Source organism: Vulpes vulpes, chromosome 1, assembly GCF_048418805.1.
Source record: "Vulpes vulpes isolate BD-2025 chromosome 1, VulVul3, whole genome shotgun sequence".
NCBI lineage: Eukaryota > Metazoa > Chordata > Mammalia > Carnivora > Canidae > Vulpes > Vulpes vulpes.
Genome location: NC_132780.1, coordinates 69,882,607 through 69,906,004, shown reverse-complemented (window position 1 = coordinate 69,906,004; position 23,398 = coordinate 69,882,607). Strand labels below are relative to the sequence as shown.

At 34.3% G+C, this 23,398-nt stretch overlaps 1 protein-coding gene across 17 annotated transcripts in view; it reads left to right on the top strand.

The window, feature by feature from the left end:
* Positions 1-23,398, top strand: part of QKI (QKI, KH domain containing RNA binding) — a 161,754-nt gene that overhangs the window by 55,851 nt on the left and 82,505 nt on the right. For all 17 annotated transcript variants that reach the window (XR_012003029.1, XR_003237588.2, XM_026015955.2 and 14 more), the window contains one exon: positions 6,223-6,339. Coding sequence is in view for 15 of the 17 variants with exons in the window: in XM_026015955.2 (XP_025871740.1) it covers positions 6,223-6,339 (117 nt within the window). In the remaining 2 variants the exon portion in view is untranslated. The remainder of the gene's footprint in view (positions 1-6,222; positions 6,340-23,398) is intronic.

Below are 23,398 nucleotides of genomic sequence, written 5' to 3'. Positions count from 1 at the left end.
TGTTTTGGGGATGAGTGACTTGACCTGTGACCTCAAAACAATAAACATGATTCCCTCTCCCCCCCCAAAAAAAAAAATAAAAAATAAAGAAGTCCTGTTTAAAATATAAGGATAATGAAAGATTAAGGGTAATAGGATCACGAAAGACACTTTGAAGAACAAAACAAAAAATCTTTACCTCTATATGAATATCAATAGGCAAAAAGTATTCCTGGAGGGAGAGCAATTTCATAATGTAAAAGGCTACAAGAATTTTAAATTTGGGGCAGCCTGGGTGACTCAGCAGTTTAGCGCTGCCTTCATCCCAGGGCCTGATCCTGGAGACCTGGGATCGAGTCCCACGTTGGGCTCCCTGCATGGAGCCTGCTTCTCCCTTTGCCTGTTGTCTGTCTCTCTCTCTGTGTGTCTCATGAATAAATAAAATTTTTAAAAGAAAAAAGAATTTTAAATTTGTATATATCAAATAACACAGCCTCTAAACATATAAAGGCAAAGTAGATAGAACTACAAGGAAAAATAGAAAAAAAGTTATGGAAGAATTTGCTTTTTTTTTTTTTTTTTTTTTTTGAGCATCCATGGAATATTTAGAAAAATTGGCCCTATGCTCTGCTGAAAAGTCTGAACAAACCATACAGGATGGATATTCTGCACACTATGTTTTTTTTATTATAATGTAGAATTTAGAAATCAATAGATGATTAGGAAATCTGTGTTTGAAATGAGAAAAACATTTAAATATTCAATAACTATTAAATTATTTGATCTGAATGATAAGGGATATACTGCATATCAAAACTTCGGGTTGCAGATAAAACCAGTTTAGAGGACTACTTAAAGCTTTGAACGTGTGTATGTGTGTGTGTGTGTGTGTGTGTATATATATATATACACACACACATATATATATGTACATAATATATATAATATATATATTATATATATATATATTAGAAAAGAAGGTACAGTAAGCTAAGCGTCCATTTCAGCAAGCTGAAAAAACATAGCGGATTAAACCCAAAAGAAGTAGAAGGAAGGAAATAATAAAGCTAAGAATAGAACTCTATTAAAGATGAGAAACCACAAAAGGAAGAGAATCATTCTATCAGATGGCTCTTGTGGCATTATAATAAGCTATCCCAACAACTTACGTTAAAACAACCATCATTTATTTAGCTCTTACATCTCTTTAGCAGGCTAGTCCTTTAGATTGCATTCAGCAAAGTAGTTCTTCTGGTCTGCATCTATAGTCAGTCACCTGTAGGTTGTCTAGGGAGCCTCTGCTTTTATGAGTTGTCTGGCTCTTTGCTGAGACATTGATGGTGACTGGATCACTTGTCTTTTATTCTCCAGTAGGTTAGTCTGAGCTTGTTTGCATGGGAATAATAGAGCTCTAGCAGAGTAAATGCACATAAAACAGATTTAAATTTAGGCTTTTAACACAAATATTCTTCCCACTACTTGTATTGGAAAAGCAAGTCACAGTGCTAGCCCAGATTTGAGGGTTGAGAGGAGCTACGAGTTTACAATGCAGTGGCATACAATGCAGTGGCATCTTTAAGGGGGTAAAGGGTAAGTCCTTCTACCCCAGGCAGTAAAAGTAAAAGCAAAAGTAAATTTTTTGAAAAGACTGGAAATTTTTTTGAAAAGACTGGAAGACTTATAAAGAACAAGGAAGACATAGATAACCAGTCAGAAATGAAAGAGGGGACATCACTACAGATTCTGTAGATACTGAGAAGAAAATTAGACTTAAGCTTTTACATCAACAAATTTAAGAATTTAAACAATATGAATGTTTCTAGGTAAATTTCTAGGTAAAATTGGTAAAATTACCAATTTCTAGGTAAATACAGGTTGCCAAAAATTGACATTTGAAAGGCGAGAAAACCTGAATTAAAGAACTGAATCTATAATTAAAAACCTTGCACAGAAAAAAACTCTAGGCCCAGGTTCTTTCACCACGGATTTCTTCTATTCAAATTTAAGGAAGAAATAACATGTCTTCTACAAGCCCATCCAGAGAGTAGAAAAAGAGAGAATGCATCTCAGCCTATCTTGAAGTCAGAATAACCTTGATGCCAAAACCCAAGAAGCATGTAATGAGAAAGGAATATTACAAGCCAATTCCATTTATGCATATAAATTTTTTAAAAAATCATCAAAGTGCTAGCAAACTGAACCTAACAATTTGTGAAAAGGGTAATGCATCAAGATCACCTTGAGTTTATTTTAGGAATGTAAGCTTGTTTAACATTTGATAATTGATTATAATCAACTGTACTAACAAAATTAAGAAAAATAGTATGATTTTCTCAACAGATGGTAAAGAAATGTGGTAAATTTAAGCATCCACTCATGATTTAAATAAAAGCCTTTAGCAAACTCAGGAATAGAGGGAAGTACTTAATCTCATGAAGTATACCTACAAAAAGTACAGATTACTTTGAGCTGTAGAGTGAACTGTTGAAAACTTTATTTTTGAAATCTGTAACAAGTGAAGGATGATAGGCTGACTTTGACTTTAACTTCAGATGCATTGCCCAGTGCCATATGGTTGGGAAGGGAAAAGGATATGTAACAGTCATTATTTGCGAGTGATAGGTTTGTTTACGTAAGGAATCCAGAAATACTTACAGAAAAATTATGAGAATAATGAAACAGGCTGCTGGTTACAAGGTTTAATACAGAGCAATCAGTTTTGTGTTCATGTACAAGAAACAAATGAAATAAAAAATATATACAATAGCAAAAATGAACTCCCAAATATCTAGGAATAAGTCTAACAAAAATGAGTAAAGTCACAATAAAAAAGCCTTATATATTCTTGATAGAAATTAAAGAAGACCTGGCCAAATGAAGAAATTACACTGTGCTCATGGTTTTGAAGCCTCTGTTGTAATATCTCAATTAAAATTACCACCAGTATTATTTTGGAACTTGACCAACTGGTTTTAAAATCTGTACAGAAACCAAGGGCAGACACACACTCTTGAGTAAGAGCAAGGTGGAATAACTTTGTCCTGCACATCAAGATTTATTATAAAGTTACATAACTGATACAGTGTGACATTAAAGCATGGGTAATCGAATAGATGAATGTAATAAAATAGCTCTGAAATAGACCCAAGTATATATAGGTGTTATTTATGACAATAATGGTACCATACAGAAATTGGGAAAGGATAGTTCTTTTTAATAAAATAATGCTAGGACAATTGGGTATCCATGTGAGGGAAAGAGAAAAAGCTGTGCCATAACAGACATTAATTCCTGGTGGGTAGAAATGTGAAAGAACATTAAAGTTTCTAAAAGTTAATACAGAAAGACATCCTGATGATCTTGAGATGGGGAAAGACCTCACTAACCATGAAGAGAAATAACCTGAGCTACATTAAAATTAATTCAATCTAATTAAATTCAGTTATGTAGCATCATTAAAGAACTAGGAGGGCAAGGGGCGGCTGGGTGGCTCAGTCTGTTAAATGTTTGCCTTTGGCTCAGGTGATGATTTTAGGATTGAGTCCAGTGTTGGGCTCCCTGCTCAGCACAGGATCTGCTTCTCCCTGTTCCTCTGCACTCGTGTTCTCTTTCTCTCTCTCTAATAAATAAATAAATAATCTTAAAACAAACAACTAGGCAAGCCACAGGATGGGAAAAGGCATTTGCTACACATGTAACCACAAAGTAGAAATCAATTAAGGAAACACTAAATAACACAATAGAAAAATAGTCTAGAAACTTCAGTTGTGTTTCAAGAAAAGTATAGATCCGAATGGTCAATAAACCTGAAAAAAGGATGAACTTTACTAGTAATCAGGAGAATGCTAATTCAGAGATTGAGCAAGTGCACCTGAATGGCTAAAATTAAAAAAAAAAAAATGTTAGTAAGTCTGTAAAGGAAGTAGATCAAAAATACTTATTTTCTTCTTTGGGGAATTATGTAACCATTTTTAGGAAATAGTTCAGCGCTATCTACAAAGGACTTCTTTTTGGATATTATCTTCTTTACGAATAGTCTTTTCCTCAAGGAACAGTTCCTTGGCCTGCTTCTTTATTTTGTACTATTTCTTTCATGTTAGCCTTCTCAAGTCTTTGGTGAACCTGCTTTGTCTATTCATATTTCAGTGTGAAGCGCTGAACATTTGAATTATGAACTTCTGTGTTCATGCACTGGGCTCATCCACTGCAGGCTTCAGTTTGAGGTGATCACCTGAAGTGTCAATTTTGAAAAGGTAGCCAAATGCTGTTTATAGAGGCAAAAACTCAAGCCTGTTACCTACAAGTTAGATCCCTGTTTGTTGGTGTTCTGTATACTGCTTCCACCTTTTCTTTCTGGTTTTATTCAGAACTCTGAATATCAAGTTTCTCTGGAGTTCTCTAGAGTAAATTTGCTATGGATCAATATCCCTGTCTATGGACATTCTAAGCTGGGTATTTAGTTGAGGGCCTGAGGTTTCCTAAAGTGAATTTGTAGTGGACTTGGTAGGCTATTGTCCACTATTTGCCAGACCTTGTATTGGACCTTTTATATGTATTGTGCTGTACACACATAGACGAATCAGTACTGCTCTACCAGAGTGTATCCTTTTCCTTATATCATTCAGGCTTACTTGATGTGACTTTCAAATTCCTAATTATTATTCACTACTGTAGCTTGGATACCAGTTGGGATCTGTGTGCTTTTAGAGTTTTTTAAACGCTTAATAATAGTATAGTTCTTGAGTTGATGACAGGGCTTTAGGTTGATTAAAGAGTAGATAAAGTACTGTACACCAAGGAACTAGGCAGGGATAAGGGGTTTCATTTGAATATAAAGGTAAATTTCAGAATTGGGGATCTTGTAGAGCTAGATCAAGCGCTTATAGGATCAGTCTATGAGTCTTGGGATGGAAAAGTTCTATCAGAATCCTCTGAGGAAGAGTACTTTCTCTCCCCATGTAGGTATGTGTTGTATTATTCATCTTTGATTTGCTTATCACCCATAAGATAATGGTAGTGTTTGTGAGCAGCTTTAGGGGAGGGAAAGTAAAAAGCTGATAGTGTGCAGAAGATTGGAGCAATGCCTTAGCTTCTTAAACTCTTATAGCAGTGAACGCTAACATATTACTTTTATGTAATGTCATACTAATAGTAGGATCAAATGCAAGAAAAAAGTAGGAAGCTATAAACATAAGAATCGGTACCTGTTTGAATAAATAAAAACCAGCATGGCTTTTTGTGGAATTGATGGCAAATAACCATTTTTTTGTCTTTTGTGCAGTTGACTGTGAAAGAGGAAGTTTTACTTTTCAGTACTCAGAGTCAGTCTGTGTTTCCCATTGGCCTTTGTACTAGAAGTTTTTATTTAGGCATGGCAGTTATTTATATATTATTTTTATCACTATCCTACTCATGGAAAGAATTAAGGCTCCTTGCAAAACTAGTAGTGTAAGTTAAAGTTAGAAATGGAAAAAAGAAGGAAGAAAAATAAGGTGCAGACATAAAATTGTGCAAACAATATATGCTGTCAAGACTGAAATACTTAGTATCGGATGGAATTCAAATTAGGCCATTGGTGTTATGGCAGCTGACTCAAAACTACAATTCTTGGGGTGCCTGGTTGGCTCAATGGTTGAGCATCTGCCTTTGGCTCAGGTCATGATCCTGGGGTTCTGGGATTGAGTTCTACATTGGGCTCCCTGCAGGGAGCCTGCTTCTCCCTCTGCTTATGTCTCTGCCTCTCTTTCTGTATGTCTTATGAATTTATAAATCTTAAAAACAAAAAAGACCCCTAAAATTCTCTTTGGAGAAAGTGTTTTCTTAGATAAATGAGACCAGATTTTTTCCCCAAGAATCTCTCTAAAGAATGCAATTACTAACTAACATAATGAACAATTCCCTGTATGGTGACATTACAGAGTCTTGTAGAAGGGATTTGTTTTGCGTGGCATCTAAGATTTTGTCAAACTCTTTAATATACACCATATTCTGGTTTAGATTGCATGTTGATGGACAGTTCAGTATAGTACCTGTTTTTCCTAATTCATGATTTGTATTAATACATAGGAAACTTCATGCTGAGCAATGCGCTCGTGTAATTATATCCTCAAGCTGGGCTAGAAATTTATAGTCTCTAAGATTTATTTAAAAATATTTAACTTGACAAAGTAAAAATATGTTTTAAAATGAGAGCTATAAATTCAAGCAAGTGAATAATATGTAGTGACTTTTTTTTTTTCCCAGTTTAATTTTGTTGGAAGAATCCTTGGACCTAGAGGACTTACTGCTAAACAACTTGAAGCAGAAACGGGATGTAAAATAATGGTCCGAGGCAAAGGCTCGATGAGGGATAAAAAGAAGGTAAGTCCTTGAACATGGGGGCAAGGCTTGATGTGAATAATTTCCTTGTACTTTTACATTCTAATAATAAAATACCCAGATCTTCTGTGCATAAAGCACTACATATTATTTCATATATGTTCATATTGTTTTATTCATGAAACTTTTGAACTTTTTAAAAATACTGTCATGATATTTCTTGTTGATTATCATGAGTTTTCATTTAGCTGACACAGGTATCACTCAGTCCATCATGTTAACTTACTTTGGTATTTATAGTTGAGAAACTGCCAATTTGGAAACTAGACACACTATAATGTTGTATGTATAAAGATGTCATTAAAAGTTTTAAAAATCTAAAATGTTGATGAGATTTAAATGAAAGTGATCAAATGAATAACTTTGGCTGTGTGTCAGATCACCTGGAGAGCTATTAAACAGAAAAAGAAAGCTATAACTAGCCATATGATGCTCCTCTTAGATTTCACCAACATTTTGTGTTGATTATAAGTTTATTAGACATTCTACTTTTACGTATATTGTTCCTGTTTTCTTTTTTTTTAATTTCTCCTGCCACTTTTTATTCTGCTTATTTTTTTATTTTTTACTTTTAAAAGATTTTTATTCATCCATTCATGAAAAACACAGAGAAGCAGGGACATAGGCAGAGGGAGAAGCAGGTTTCCTGTGAGGAGCCCGATGGGGAACTCCATCCAGGGACTATGGGATCACGCCCTGAGTCAAAGGTAGATATTCAACCACTGAGCCACCCAGGTGTCCCTATTCTGCTTGTTTAATTAATGAATAACTACATACTTTAAATACTATTTTTAGGAAGGTTTACTTTGCCTAGTTTCCTGTTGTCCGTGATAGTGTTAGGGAGAATATTTTTGAATGTCTATCTTTGTAAAACAGTGTTTGTTTTTTTTTTCTTCAGTGTTTGATTTTTTTTTTTTAAATAAACTTAAAAAAAATTCTACCTATCAGTGAAATCACATGGTATTATCTTTGTCTTATTTCACTTAGCAAATACCCACTAGGTCCATTTCCCCTGAAACTAATGTAACACTGTATAAGAATTGTACTTCAATTTAAAAGAAGAAAAACCTAGATTTGATTGCCAAATATTAAATGTACTGTCAGGGAGGGTATTATTTTTTAAATACATTGCCTTGAAAGGGCTATCAAGTAGTAGACTTGTGGTCAGCTTATGTTGGAGTGTGTACATTGAAACACTTTGTGGAGCTTATGGAGCAAACCCCAGATCTAAAGAGTATTCTGACTTCATCCTGATGTAGTTCTTTTCTGACCTTCCACTGCATTTCATTTATACTCTCCCACTACCTGACTGGATTGCAGTCATTTTCTCTTGCAGACAATGACCTCATAGGTAAAAAGTTGGGTATGGGTGGGGAAGGGGTATTCTCAATATTGATTATCTTTAAATCCTATTATAACTATACTGTTCTTATCTGCTGAGTTTAAAGATATTTTGAGGCATGTATGGGAGTTCTCCTTCAGCAAATGTAAATTTTGTATTTAAAACAGTTTTTATTAGAGTCTGAAAAGCATTTTCAGATTCATTTAAGCATTTTCTGAATCAGCTGAGTGGCAATCTTACATTGCCGTGCCATTTTGGTTCTCCTGTTTGCACTTAATGGTTGTATTAGCATTGAGCAATGCTAATTTAAGAGCGATGGAAAAATGAAATGAAATTGATAATTGATGGACAAATACATCTTTAAGATTAGTGTATCAATAAAACTATAAATCAGTGAAGAAGCATGTTTTTCCCTCTCCTCAGCCTCTGTTTATTCCGTACTAATGACCCTCCCCTTCTCCACTCACACACTCCTAGACACCAAGGATTAGCGCTTGGAACTTGTGTAATGAGACATCATGAATTCTGTTTTTGATTGGAGTTGAAATTTTAGCCTGAAGAACATATTCTACTATCTTTGGCAGAACAAAATAGTTAGAGTGTGAGCTTTATGACAAGATTATCTAGGTTTGAATCTTGGTTCTGTCACTTAGCAGCTTTCTGATGTTGGACAAATTACTTAATCTCCTTCTGCTGTATAAAAATGGGAGTAGTAATAAGGTGATGGTGAGGATTAAATTAGTTGTAAAACACCTAGGACAGTGTTTTGGATCATAGTAAGTGATTGGTTAATGTTAATGACTGTTTCTAATAAATTATATCTTTACACTATTATAATAGTGCCTCTTATTCATATGGGGGGGGTGTGCCCCAGTGGGTGCCTTAAAATGGAGATAGTACTGAACCCTATATATGCTATGCATTTTCTTGTACATATATACTCCTGATAAAGTTGAATTTATAAATTAGGCACAGTAAGAGATTAACAGCAATAATAAAATAATTATAACAGTATATTGTGATAAAAGTCATATGACTGTGGTATTTCTCTCATATCATATTATACTTTACCCATCCTTGTAATGATGTGAGAGGTAAAATGCCTACATGATGAGATAAAGTGAGATGAATAATAGAGACTGTGACATTAGGCTACTATTGACCTTTTGATGATGAGTTAGAATGAGGATCATCTGCTTCCTGACTTAGGTTGACCATGGGTAACTGAAATCACAGAAAGCAAAGCTGCAGATAAGAGGGAACGATAGTAGATAGTGCATTTTATGTTTAAACTCTTCTGATGCATCAAGATATGGGCGGGAGGACTGCTGTTTTAAGCTTTGGAAATGAGAATACTTCTTCGTTGTTTTTGTGCCCTTTGAATATACCATATTCTCATGGTTTTTCTGTTTTGTTTCTCTGTTGCTTGGTGCATCCATAGATCGATCTGTCTTGTCCACATTGTTCTTAACCACAAGGAGAAGAAGTTTATACATTCTGATTTTAAAATTTTTACTGTTGGCTGCCAAAATAATAAAAAAAATTACAGATTATTCATAATGCGAGTAACAATAAAATACGACACCAAAAAATTTGGCCACAGATTATATTTTTAGTTTTATTAAAATGCTACAGATGAACATACTTTAAGCATATCAAATTAATTTGAATGGGTCTCTTAATGTTTGATATTATGGTATATGGAATCTGTGAACAATTTATGCACATATTTTTAATACCAAGAGTGTCTTCTATAATTTTAATGTAAATCTACACATAATCTTAACCAAATCATTTTTGTTTATGCTGTAGTTACTCTATTTATTGAGTTTCTAAAAATGTTAATAAAAGTAAAGTCAAATGGAAAGTGCTATCATTTGTTGCTTGGCTTTTATTTGAGAAAGAACTTGGTAAACAGATGGAGACAAAAAAGTATTGATGTAATACATCTTTGTACTAGGCTGATTTAGTGTATTTCAGGTGTTTTAAAGGAAAAACCATTTGACTTTAAGCTTTCTTGCAGAGTTGTCAATTTTTTTAGAAGCTGAGAAAGCTAGAAAATCTTAATTTACTGGTTGCCTAAAATATGATGGAAATGCTGTTTGCTGATCTGTATCCTTCCTTAGCCTGGTAAACTCAGTAAGGGAAAGCATGTCTATTTTATGGAGCATTTCCCTGGTTGATGAGTACCTGGCAGAGTGGAATCTGAAAAAAAAAAAAAAAAAAAAGACTGTTTAGTTCGGTAATTAAGGTATAGATACCCCCAAGCCCCTCTATGTAGTTTGTACATAGAGGAAATTATAAACCCTATGTGCTTTTAATTCTTTGGGCAAGATAAGCAGTACCATTTGATCTAAGCTGCTGGTTTTAAGCAAGGGAATGAAAAATGCCACTTTAATTTTTATTCTGTTGGAGTAATATTACTTCTGAGTTATTGATGGTGTAACAGCATTGGTTTTTGTATATAAATACACAGTGGAATGGTACTAATTAAAACCTCATGAACAAGGAATAGGAACTGTAGTAGACTTCATAAGAGACTGACCAAAGATTGGAAAGCTTGTCTGTTTCAGCTAGTACTTTTCTGGTATCAGCAAGTGGAAACCAGTAGTTTTATGGATATTATTTTTAATTTTTTTTTTTTTTTTAAGATTTATTGATTTATTTATGAGAGAGAGAGAGAGAGTGCACGCAGGGGAGGGTATAGGGGATAGAGGGAGAGGGAGAAAGAAACTCAGGCAGACTCTGTGTAGAATGTGGAGTCCAGTGTGGGGCCCCGTCTTATGACCCAAAGATCAGACCTGAGCTGAAATCAGGAGTTGGATGCGCCACCCAGGTGCCTCTTTATGGATAGTTCTTTTGATTTGTAGAGTGTGTAATTTGTATCAAGCATTATTCTAGGTATTTTACACACATCTGTTTTAGTTGTTTTCCCATAGTTTCTACTTGTAAGTTTATTATTTTTTTATCATTTTATTTTTTTACAGTGTTCTATTAGTTTCAGGTGTACAGTATAGTGATTCAACAATTCCATACATCATTTGGTGCTCATCATGACAAGTGTACTCCCTAATCTCCTTCACCTATTTAACCCAACCCCCCACACCTCTCCTCTGGTAACGATCAGTAACTGACTAGAGTTAAGAGTCGATCAGTAACTGACTAGAGTTAAGAGTCGGTTTCCTGGTCCCCCCCCCCACCCCCCCGCTTGCTTGTTTTATTTCTTAAATTCCAGATACGAATGAAATCATATGGTATTTGTTTTTCTCTAACTTGTTTTGCTTAGCATTATACTTTCTAGCTCCATCTTTGTCATTGCAGATGGCAAGCTTTCTCTTTTTGATGTCTGAATGATATTCCATTATATGTGCGTGCGTGCACATACACACACGCACGCACACATCACATTTTATCCATTCATCAAAAACTGGACCCTTGGCCTGCTTTCACATCTTGTGTATTGTAAATAATGGTGCTGTAAACATGGGGGGGTGCGTGTATCCCTTTGAATTAGTGTTTTTATATTGTTTGGGTAAATACCCTAGTGTGATTGCTGATCTTAGGGTAGTTCTATTTTTAACTTTTTGAGGCACCTCCTTACTGTTTTCTAGTGGCTGCACCAGTTTGCATTCCCACCAGCAGTGCATGAAGGTTCCTCTTTCCCAACATCCTTGCCAACACCTGTTGTCTCTTGTGTTAATTTTAGCTATTTTGACAGGTGTGAGGTGATCTGAGTTTTATTATTACTAGTTTGTATATCAGGAAATTGAGCCTCAGGAAGGTTGAGTAATTTGCCAAAGGTCACATGCCAAAGAGTAGCAGTCCCAGTAAACCTACAGCCTGTGTTCATTCTATCCTGCAGACTACTTCCTACCTAAGAACCATTTCTGAGAGTGATACCAATTTCAGAAATATTAGAAGTTGAGTAGTTCTAAACATTGACTATGGAGTTAGTAATAAGATAGCTTGTGAAACTTCTCTAAAGTTTTTGGGTTTTTTTCTCAGGGATAATATATTTTGAAATTTTGTTTTTGTGTGTCATTTCCTTGAGTTTCAGAACTCTTTCTTAAGGAAGGATTTAATTCCATTTTCTGATAGAAAACTATATAGTTGAGCATATTAAAAATTCAAGAGAAGTGACTTTTGGAAAAGAAAGTGGTTATTGGTAGTTTTTCCATTGATGTAGCAGAGTGCTACGGGGGCCATGTGGAGAGCTTTGGGGAAGAATGTTTTCATACTAGAGGGAATGGGTTCACCTTCAAAAAAACAGAGGTGGAGTCAGCTGGTTTCCAGAGTAGCAGATGAATACATGTAATTCATTAAAACAGAAGAGTGTTTCATGCATAAATTAGATACTTGATAATACTGTGGTGTGATATTAAAGTGGTAAATGAAGTTCACGTTTGGGAGTTATTGTGAGTGGCGTTGTAGGGGACATTCTTTGGGGATTTGTTTCATCAAAATCCATTAGTTCTTCTCTGAGAGCTCCCCTATCATAAATAAGTGGGGACTAAGTATCCATGCTTGTGTTTCTGTTTCCCACTCCTACCTCCCAGCCAAAAATGTTGATGAGTGAATTGTCTGCAGTTGATCAAAGCCAGGTTAGTTAAATGTTGTATCTTCTGGAAATTTCCATTGAGATTTAGTAATTCTGCTTAGAGCTCTTTGCTTGAAATGAAGGGATGTGCACTTAAGGGATCAGATGGCTGTTCTAGGACTGCTAATATCTGTGGCCAGATGGTATCAGCTGCTTTCACAATCTGTGCAATGTCTGATTCAGACCATGCAGTAACCTCAAAACATAGTTTTACTCTTCTAACAGGATTGGAGGCTTAAAGAAGTGACGTAACTTATCCAGTCTCCCATCATTAACTGATGACTCCAGTAAATATAAATGCATATCTTACTGAACATTCAAATTGAACTATGTAAATCATTCTCATCAGAATATGGGCTTTGAAATTAAAACCTGATCAATCTGTAATAAATTTTTAATTTTGTTTTTAGAAGGATATACAGCATTTTGTGGAACGTGATTTATGAAATGTTAATAGGCATATTGTATAATTGGAAAATATATAGAATTTCATAATATTTTTTTATATCTTTCACACACATTAGATTTTTCTAATTATCTCAAGTCCTATTACTTCATTTCTTATGATTAATATATTTTAATTAGTTAATATATAGTTTTTGAAAAGTTTAAAAGTACAGATAATCTGGGAAAAAAAGGCATCACCTGGTTCTGTCACTACAAACTACCCTTGTTGACAGTTTTGGCATGTCTTTTTATAGATTGTTCTTGCAATTATACATTTATATATGTGTATATATACGTATATATATACACACACACACATATCTATATGTGTTCACATGCATTACAGAGCATGGATAATAGTAGATATGCTTTAAAATTAGGATTTTTAACTCTCTATCCTGTCCTGGTCAATTCACTAAATAATTGAGCTCCCTTCTTTATTTACTACTTTTAAAATAGTTGATTCCTAGGAATCCTTCAAAGGTAAAGAATGAGATTTTTCTTGTTTCCTTTTTGAATATCATTATGAATTCATTTAAAGCATTTTGATATGTTTCAGTTTGTTGCAGTTTGTGTTTTTAAGGATCATGTTGTTTGGTCATTGCACACCTCCTGAAGTTTCTTCTAAGTTCTCCCGACGCTACCCCAGTCTTTGGGGCTAGTAACTTTGCTTCCTAGTGTGGTATCATCTTGGGAACTTTCCTCCCCAGACTTGGAATCAGCCATTTGTTTAAGGAATCCTAGTTCCTTTTAGTGAAAATCAGTAATTAAAGATGGCATTCTGGACTTCAGTGATACTCATTATTTATAAACCTTTTTAGGACACAGCTAGGAGATATATATATATATATATATATATATATACACACACACACACATACACACACACACACACCACATAAATTCAGAAATAGAGATGTATACAAGTTCATTCTCATTCAAAATCAGGGCTACATTGTTTTATTTAATTGTTCTTATATGTATATTTTATTTCCCACTGAAAATTCAGGTTCCTAAAGACACAAAATAATGACTCATTTGCTTTATTCTAAAAATAAAAATCTCAGAATAATAATACAGATGCTACTGTCATCAATACAGTCAGTGATAACCATTTTTCCCTAGTTCTTACTGTTTTTAGGGTACATTCTCTTAGAGATTGAAATTACTGTCTTTTAAACACACTCAAATTTATCAGTGTATCACAAGTACATCATTAAGCTCATTTGCACTTGGTTTTCTAATTTTAGTGGTTGCTCAAAGTATTTTTCTGTTACTTGTAAAATATTTATATGGTTTAAAGTCAAATCTATAAGTAGGGAATTTTCAAAGAAACCTGGCTCTTATCCCTGTTGCCTGTATATATTCCCGCTCCTTGCTATTCAGGTAAATTTTTTATATTGGTTTTCAGTTTGTCCTTACATTTCTTTTTTTGACATTAATAGTTATATAAGTATGACAATTGTGTGTGCCTGTGTGATTTCTCACTCTCCTTATAGGGAGTTATATACATATTACACTTTTCTGCACCTTTTTTTTTTCTTTAACAGCATGTTATTGAGATTACTTAGGATATTTTGAGACAGTCCTTTTAATAACTTTATATATTCAGTTGTATGTATATACCATAAATTATTCCAACATTGCCTTATTAATGGATATTTAGATTGATTGTGGGCTTTTTTTTTTTAAAGATTTATTTATTTATTTTAGAGGAGAGCAAGTGAACACACAATTATGAGTTGTGGGAAGAGGAAGAGGGAGAGGGAAAGAGAATTCTCAAGCAGACTCCCTACCGAGCAAAGAACTGGATGGACATGGGGCGCTGTCACATGATCTGAGATCATGACCTGAACTGAAATCAAGAGGTGGCCACTTAACCAACTGAGCCACCCAAGCAGCCCTGCTTCTAGGCTTTTGCTGTTACACATAGGGAGAGTACTGCATTGAATAGTTTCTATGTACATTTTTACATGGCCTTGGCAGTTTATCTTCAGGATAGAATTCTAGAAGTGTTATCACATTATGTATTTTGCTAGCTAGTGCGGAATTTCTCCAGGAGTTATGTAATGTTCTCATTTTGCATTACCACCAATAATGTATGAGAGTTCCAGTTTCCCAGTAGATTCACCAGCAGTCTTAAACTTCTATATTTTATACAGGAGATTGAACATCTGTTAAAGGCACTTTTAAGGAAGGTGTTCTATAAATAATTTGTGTGTATGTATGTGTAAAAGGTCATTGCTTATATAAGCAGTGCAACCATCTATGGTTTCCCACTTAGTCGTTTTTTTTTTTTTTTTTGCAATATATTAAGTTCCCATTCAATCCATTTATAAATAATTATTAGACATAGTTGAAATAGTATAACTGGTCTTTAGGTACATTATAATTGTAATAAACTTCTGTTTGTGCCTAAGAAATTAATTACTATTTAAAATGTTTTCAAGAGGAAACATGCTGTGATTTTCTGAGAGTTTACATGGCCTTTCTCACCTAGGGTTCCTCTTCTGAACCACAGAACATAGAAATTCTTCAGTTTTACTTAAAGTGACTCATAACAAGTATCATTATACAGTGTGTAGGAGAAAAGTTAATTACATATAATTTATGCCTTGGGCCGGGCATTAAGACTTGATACACTCATGGAATCCTTATTTGGGAAAGGCTATTTATTCCCTGTGAAGAATGGTTCTTTTCTCTCTATTTTGTATCCCTGCCTTACTCCATACCTGCCTCACCCACCCCTCTTATTGATACCTTTGACTTCATGCATTAGAAAGTAGGAACTTTTACAGATTCTCTTATAAATCTTGTGAATTTGCTTTGGGAGAATGATTATGAAAATTACAATGTGTAATCTGGCTTGGAAGGAACCTTATTAAAGGCATGAAGTCCAACCACCCTTGTGATATTTAATTCTGTGATACTTAATTCCTATATTGCAAATGGTTGTTACTCAATTTTTGTTACCTCCCTTCATAGTTCATTTTTTTTTTTTAAGATTTTATTTATTTATTCATGGGAGACAGAGAGATAGAGAGAGAGAGAGAGAGAGAGAGAGAGGCAGAGACACAGGCAGAGGGAGAAGCAGGCTCCATGCACGGAGCCTGATGTGGGACTCGATTCTTTGACTCCGGGATCACGCCCTGAGCATGAAAGCAGATGCTCAACCTCTGAGCCACCCAGGTGTCCCACTTCATAGTTAATTTAATGCCTTCTCAGGCAGCAGATATTTTTCAGTACTTATGATTTTTGTCCTCAAGGAGCTTTCATCCATTGGAGACTGATGTATTGACAGTGAATTAATATACAGTGTAGTAAATGCTCCACTAGATGCTATACATTGTGCTGTGGGAAGTCAAGGAAGTATGTAAGAGTTCTGTTGTAGGGTGAAGGTTTTAGGAAAAGCTAGAGAGAATTGGACTACAGCAGGAATTTACAAAGCAGTTGAGAGGAGTGGTATTCTAGATACAGGTAGGATCAGCCTGTGTATGTTGTCATGCTAATGGCCTATTGCAGTGGAGGTTGTAAGATATGGCTGGGAAGGCAGTGTCAATATTGGAGACATGGCTGAGATCTGAGGATATAAGGAATTGAATACTATTTTTTTTTTTTTTTTGGAAAGCAGTGCAGTGGCACTCATGTTTTTAAGGTAAGCAGTTATATGTGTGTGTGTGTGTTTTAAAGATTTTATTTACTCATTCATGAGAGATACAGAGAGAGGCAGAGACCTATGCTGAGGGAAGAGCTCCCTGTTGGGAGCCCGATGGTGGGGTGGGGGGACTCCATCCTAGGACCCAGGAATCATGACCTGAGCCAAAGGCAGATGCTCAACCACTGAGCCACCCAGGTGTCCCTATGTTAATTGTTCTAAAAAAGCTATCTGGGCAGTAGTAGAAGGGATAGGTGGAAGGGAGAAGAGTCTTAAGGCCAAAATCAAATGACCAAGTTTGTTAGAAAGTTCTTGTTGTGTTGAGATAAAATCATTATCTTTGAAACTTAGATCCTGTTATCTTAATTCTACTTTGAATTCAAAACAAATATAATCTCTTAAACCTTGGAGCCTTTGCCATAATGAGGTCCTGGTACTTAGGTCTTAAAAGTCTCCTATTGTAGCTATAAACTAATTCCCAAGTAACTGTAGTCTTTTCTTTTTTTATTTAATGTTATGAGATTTGGACTTGAATTCAACCTCAAAATGATGGATAGGTTTCTTTTTAAAGAGAAAAGAAAGCTTGCCTTTCTGAAGAGTTAAATTAGTGCTTTTCAAATAATCTGCTGTAAAAGACAATTACAGAACAATTCTAATCCATTGTAGACCAGTCCTTTTGTAAACTTTAATGAAATTATCAGATACATAGAATATGAAAAAGGCAAATTCAATCCTGTTTAAAACGTTTTATATCAACAGAAAGAACTATCCAGTTGGAATGCTGTAAAAGTTTCTAAATACACTTGATTTCTGTACTCGCAGGCAGCGCTGATTTAAATATCAGCTTTTGACAATATCTGCTGGTTTACAGAACTGTAAACTAGCTCCATGGTGTTCTCTCCCTCTCTACTTTGTTCTCACATTCTTGCTGTGTGTATTTTTGGAAAAATTCATTTTACAATATTGACTTTTTAGTTTTGTTTCTGATTATATGTTTATTAGGAACTCAAGCAGCTTAGCCTTATTTTAAGATAGAAAAGTATAAAACAATGCAATAAGAATTAGATGTTTATCTCAGATTGGATAGTATCTCAAAATACTATTACAGAATAGAGACACTGTTTTGCCTGCATTAATTGTTAAGAAAGATTGGGAGGATTTGAAATAAAAATTCTATTTATTTAAGGTATAGTTATTAAAATTGGTGAGGCACTCTTTGGGGAATAAAAAGATGGATACAGTAAGAATAAACCTTTGTTTTCATTAGTAAAGTAACACATTAAGTAACCTGTAAAACTTAAGCTAATTACTTGCCATAGATCTGATACCAAGATGAGTTAATTGTCGTGTCTAATGAAATGAGATATGAGTTTCAGTGAAAAGGGAGCGTCCGTTTTATCACTAGATGCTGTTAATGAGCCTTTTAAAATTAAGTCTTGATTGGATTGCAGTCAGTTTAGTTAAGGAATATTTGAGCACCTTGTAGTTGTGTTGTGTATAACAGGCTTTCTTCTCAGAGGGTTCGGTGTGTTGACAGAATCAGTGGTGGAACATTGCTATGTGTATATCATTTATGCTGCATCGCTTGACTATCTTTTTCAAAATCCTTTATAACAATTTGATTGGAAATTTTTTCTGTCATATTAACAGCAAATTATTAGGCAGTTTCGTAAGCCCAGTGAGCCATCCTGTTCTGTCCTACTAGTTTTATTTTTCTGTTTAACTCAAGTTATGAGTGATAATGATTCACAGAAATTATACTATTATTCTTTTGATTTTAAAACATGTTAACTTTTATGTATATTGTTAACTCTTTGCTTTTAAAGACAAATCTGATTGTTTTGTAGGTTTTTTTCTTTGTTTTGGCTTTTTGGTTCTTTTGGTCATGGTCAATATCATGGCATGTGGGTCCAAGAAATTAAAACTAGATCCAGATTATTGAAGTGACTTTTGTTTTGTGAATTCTTTGTTACTTAGAAGAGATTAAATAAAACTATAGCAGGTAGGCATGTTTTATAAAGGTGATTATAAGTTTTTTAACTTACCATTTCATATTGAAATGTGTTTTTAAGAATCTGATGTGAAGAAAGTTTTGTATAATTTCATCTTTGTAACTAATAAGATTAATTTCTGACAAGTAACATATGTTCACTTAAGTTATGAGATTATGCAATAAGAAATAAGTGGGTAATTGGAAATATCCTTATACTTTAACATGTGTAATATCAGGCTGCTGCATCAAAGTGTTTTAAGACATTTAAAATTTGAAAGAGGTTACAACATTAAAAGCAGTCACAAGTAGTTAAAAGCAAATATATAAGCTTATCTATTGTAAAATTACTTTTTTCCTTAATTATGAAAGCCTTTCATATTTAGTACAGAAAATATTAGACAATTAAAAAATCATAATGCTTTCCATTTGGAGGCAAGTATTACATTTATATGTTGATGCATATTTTGAGACCATACATTTTTGTAAACTGATACATTTTATGTAAGAATATTCTGTTTGTGCCCATAAAAACTCATGTACATATTAAAAACTGTTTTTACTGTGAAAATGTTGTGAAGAACATCTGCACATATTATTAGGATAAATTTATAGAAGTGTAATTGGTTGGTTGAAAATGTATTACTAAAATTGCCTTTTAAAGCTGCTATTTGAAATTATAGGCACTCACAACAGGAAGTGAAAATGTTTGTATCCTATATCTTCTCTAAAGTTGGGATACCACTTTTTTTAGGGGGACAAAAATACACTCTGTATTGATTTGCATACTTTTGGTTGGTGAGGTTAAGTCTGTTAATATATAACTATTTGGACTTTAGTGTTCACTTTTGTATTGCCTGTCATTGCTACCACCCCAAACCACTATTTTGTGTTTTCTATTAGTTATCACTTTGAAAAAATACAGATTTATAACTATAGAGTTATGAGTGGTACAATGAATGCTATATACCCCTCACCTAGATTTGCCAGATTTATTAACATTTTGTATATCTTCGTGCACTTGTTTGTTCTTTTCCTGTGTTTATATATGTATTTGTAGACATATTTACATACATACATACATACACACAGTTAATGCTCATTTTCTAATTGTGTATTTGTGAATTTGCCTACTTGCTAAGATTTATTAGTAATTTCAAAATTAATACTCATGGCACTTTCAACAATTCATGGACATGCTCAGAACAGCAAAAAAAAAAAAATTCATGAGTCATCCAAAGCTCTTGTTCGAGAAGTCGAGTAAGGCAACACGTCTTCTCATTTTAGCTTTAGTGCTGTGAAAAAGTGTTCTTTTCACTGTCTGCCTAGGGCTTTGTTTTTTGCATAGTTGCTTTTTTGGTGTTAAAAATGACCCCAAAACAAATTACTGTCTGGTGTTTCTAAGCACAAGAAGACTGTGACATGTGTTAGAAAACACACGTATTAGTCTTGCTTCAGGAATGTGTTACAGTATTGTTGGCTGTGAGATCAATGTTAATGAATTAACAGTATATATTAAATAAGGTGTCTTTTAAACATGAACACAAACATAAACACACATAAAACCAGATTAAATACCCATTGATTGATGAAAATGTGACCAGAGGCTCACAGTAGCATAATCCTATATTTCCTTAGGAGCAATAATTCAGTATTCTCTAATTCATTGTTCACAGGACTTTATAGAATATAACTACCCTGAATAATGAGAATTGACATGTGTGTGCGCATGCATGTGTGTGTATAAAATAATTATTACCTTTTTATTTGCTAAATCATTATTTGAGAGTTAAGTTGCAGACACTCTGACTCTTCATCCTTATCTTAGAGTGCAGTTCCTTAGAATAAGAACAATCTCTTTACATCATCAAGGATCTCTTTTTTTCACATCTAGCAGACTTAATACTGCTACAATACTATATTCTTTGATAGACATTCTAAACTCAAATTTGTCCAATTTTCCGTTCATTTAAATCCTTTCTATCTCAGAAACGAGTTTGGATCACATGTGACACTTGTATCTCTAGATCTCTAATTTGAAACAGCTACTCAGCCTTTCATTCTCTTTCATGATTTGGGTTTATTTCATTGTTTTCTCGGTTAGATTCAGGCCATGCATTTTGGGCAAGAGTGCTTTAAGAAAATGATGCTGTGGGATACCTGTGTGGCTCAGCAGTTGAGCATCTGCCTTTGGCTCAGGGTGTGATCCTGGGTCTGGGGATCAAGTCAATGTGGGACTTGGTCAATGTGATCCCACATTGACTTGATCCCCAGTATTCTCCCTTAGTCTATGTCTCTGCCTCTCTCTCATGAATAAATAAAATCTTAAAAAAAAAAAAGTGGTGCTGTATCCTCAGCATACCACATTAATTATACAATGTTAGTTTGCACTGTTTGATGATATTAACATTGATCATTTGGTTAAAATGATGTCAGTCTTATTTTTTTCACTGGTAAAGGTACTTCTCCTCCTTTTAAATTAATAGCTAATCTAAGGGTAACCGTTTAGAACTTTGTAAATGCCCTGTTCTCAATAAGATTTTGCCTAGTAGTTGTAGCATTGGTTAATGAATCTTGCCCATATCCATTACTATAATAGTGTTTGCAAAATTGTTATTTTTCTGTCATTTGCTTTGTATTTATCAGTTGACATTCAACTGTAATGAAGGTATGCCTGTCATTTTTGATAGGTTAAGAATTCTTTATTACATGTATGCTCCTCCCCCCACTCCTTGTTGGCTTTAGAGTTTATATCTCTCTACTGGAATCTCCCTTGAATTCCAGTTTGCATCTTGACTGGTTTGGTGGAGATAGCTGTGAGTGGTAGATGTAATGCTCAGGTTAGTGGTGGTAGTGGAGGTGCTAGTGGTTGTAAGGCTGCAACACACTTGAGCAGTTGCTAGATTTAGCTACTACTATCCATCCACATTCATGTAAATTAACCCGTTTAATCCTCAAACAGTTCCGTAAGGTAGCTACTGATTTTATTCTAATTTTATCATTGAGGAAATGGTGGGTAGGGAACTCAACCTTCTCTTAACCTGGCTAGTGAGTTGCTTCGCAAGATTTGAACCCAGGTTGGTTTGAGTGCATACATTTGATTACTACATTGTGCTTTTCCTGGAAAACCTTCTGATTTCCTTATGTCCCTTGTTCCTACCTGTATCCCTCTAGTAACCAGAGTAATTTTTTTAAAACAGTCTACAGTATATGTTTTTGTATTTAATTAAGAGTCGGATCTTTACTGTGGCTAGCAGACCCACCATGATCTTGTCCCAGCTGCCTTCCAGGCTTCTTTTCTGTTTGTAGCTGCTGTGACTGAGCATCCGTCTTTCCATTCTGTGAAACATGCTAATGCCCTAATTGTAGAGTTTCGTCTTGCTACACCCTTTGCCTGGAATATGCTTTCCCCAAAGCTGTGTAAACCCATTGTCATCCCCGTTTCATTTCAGATTGCGTTCAATTTCACTTTTTCAGAGAGACCTTCCATAACCACTCTGCTCAAATAAGGCAAACTTGGAGGCCCCTCCATTGTCCTTTTATCCTTTTGCCTCCTACATTTTTCTTCATATCCATCACCACTCTTGAGATGTTTTATGTTTATTATTTTTATCCCTCCTCCTTGGGAATTGTTTTTGGTGTTCTTTGAGAGCACAATGCTGTTTGGTTCACTTTGTTCACCATCCTGTCCTCAGTGGTAGAGATGTTAAATATCTACATGTAGTTGATACTAAGGAAATACATGTTGAAGGAAGGAATGTTTTGCCTTTTAATTTTGCTTATAATGATTTTGCATAATGAAGTTTTCACTTGGATAGTCTAGCTATATTTTATTGTTGGTTTGTGGATTTTGTCTTTAGGGTGAGGATTAGAGGTTTTTATATTTCCCAGTAGTTCATATAGGTATTTGCTGTTTTCTATAGTTGTTATGGTTTTATTTAGTCAATAAAATCTTACATTCTGTTATAACTTACTTCATTTTATAGGATAAAATTGGGAATTCCATTCTTTCTCCGTTATTTTTTTCAATTACTTTGCTTTATAAAACAATTTTAATAACTTAAGCAATTTTATTTACTTTTGATAATTGCATAGTTCATTTTTTGCTGTATGAAAAATGTGAAATTTAAATTTTTTAGAATTCTTAATTCACTAGCAAATCCTTTAAAAAATTTTTAAGGAGTATTTTTGTGCAATGATTTAAGTTTTTGAGGAATTGACTCCTAGGATGTACAGGTCAGAATTTGCCCAATTAGTTGTATTTTGTCCAGATATGCTATTTATTACCAAATGATCTAATAAAAACAGGAATAAATAATAGTTGTTGTAAACAGTGTAAAGTGTTTCTAACCCATATTATCTTCGTATTTTGACACTGTTGTTTTTTTTTGTTGTTGTTGTTGTTGTTTTTTGTTTAGCTTCCTAGAAGGGTGATGCTAAGTTCTGGTTTGCTTATGGGAGTTTTAGCTATATTTATTGTATAGGTCTAATTATTGATAATATCTCCTTTCATTTTCTGAACTGCTGTCCTAGTTCAGATAGCAAATTGCATAGCCACCCTTAGAGTTGGGCATTGTTTTTGTGTTTAGCTGTTTTTTTTTCTTTTTTTTTTTTTTGTGTGTGTGTGTTCATCTTTTTCTACAAAACATTAATGTTGTTAAATCTGCTTTTGTACTACTTGTCATGAGATTTATTGTTATGGAATGATACTGTGGCCTTATGAAATTTTTATTATAAAATTAAAATGTTGCTTTTAATATGACTTTCAAAGTGCTTCTTTTAGAATAAGAACTAAGTTCTGTATGCTTGAACAAAAATTACGGTAAAATGTGTGTATCTGAGGGTCATTCTGCCCTCTGGTACTTGATGCCTTCCTTGCTTGGTTATAGGTTGTTTTTTGTTGTTGTTGTTGTTGTTGTTTTGTTTTTTATTTATGATAGTCACAGAAAGAGAGAGAGAGGCGGAGACACAAGCAGAGGGAGAAGCAGGCTCAATGCACCGGGAGCCCGA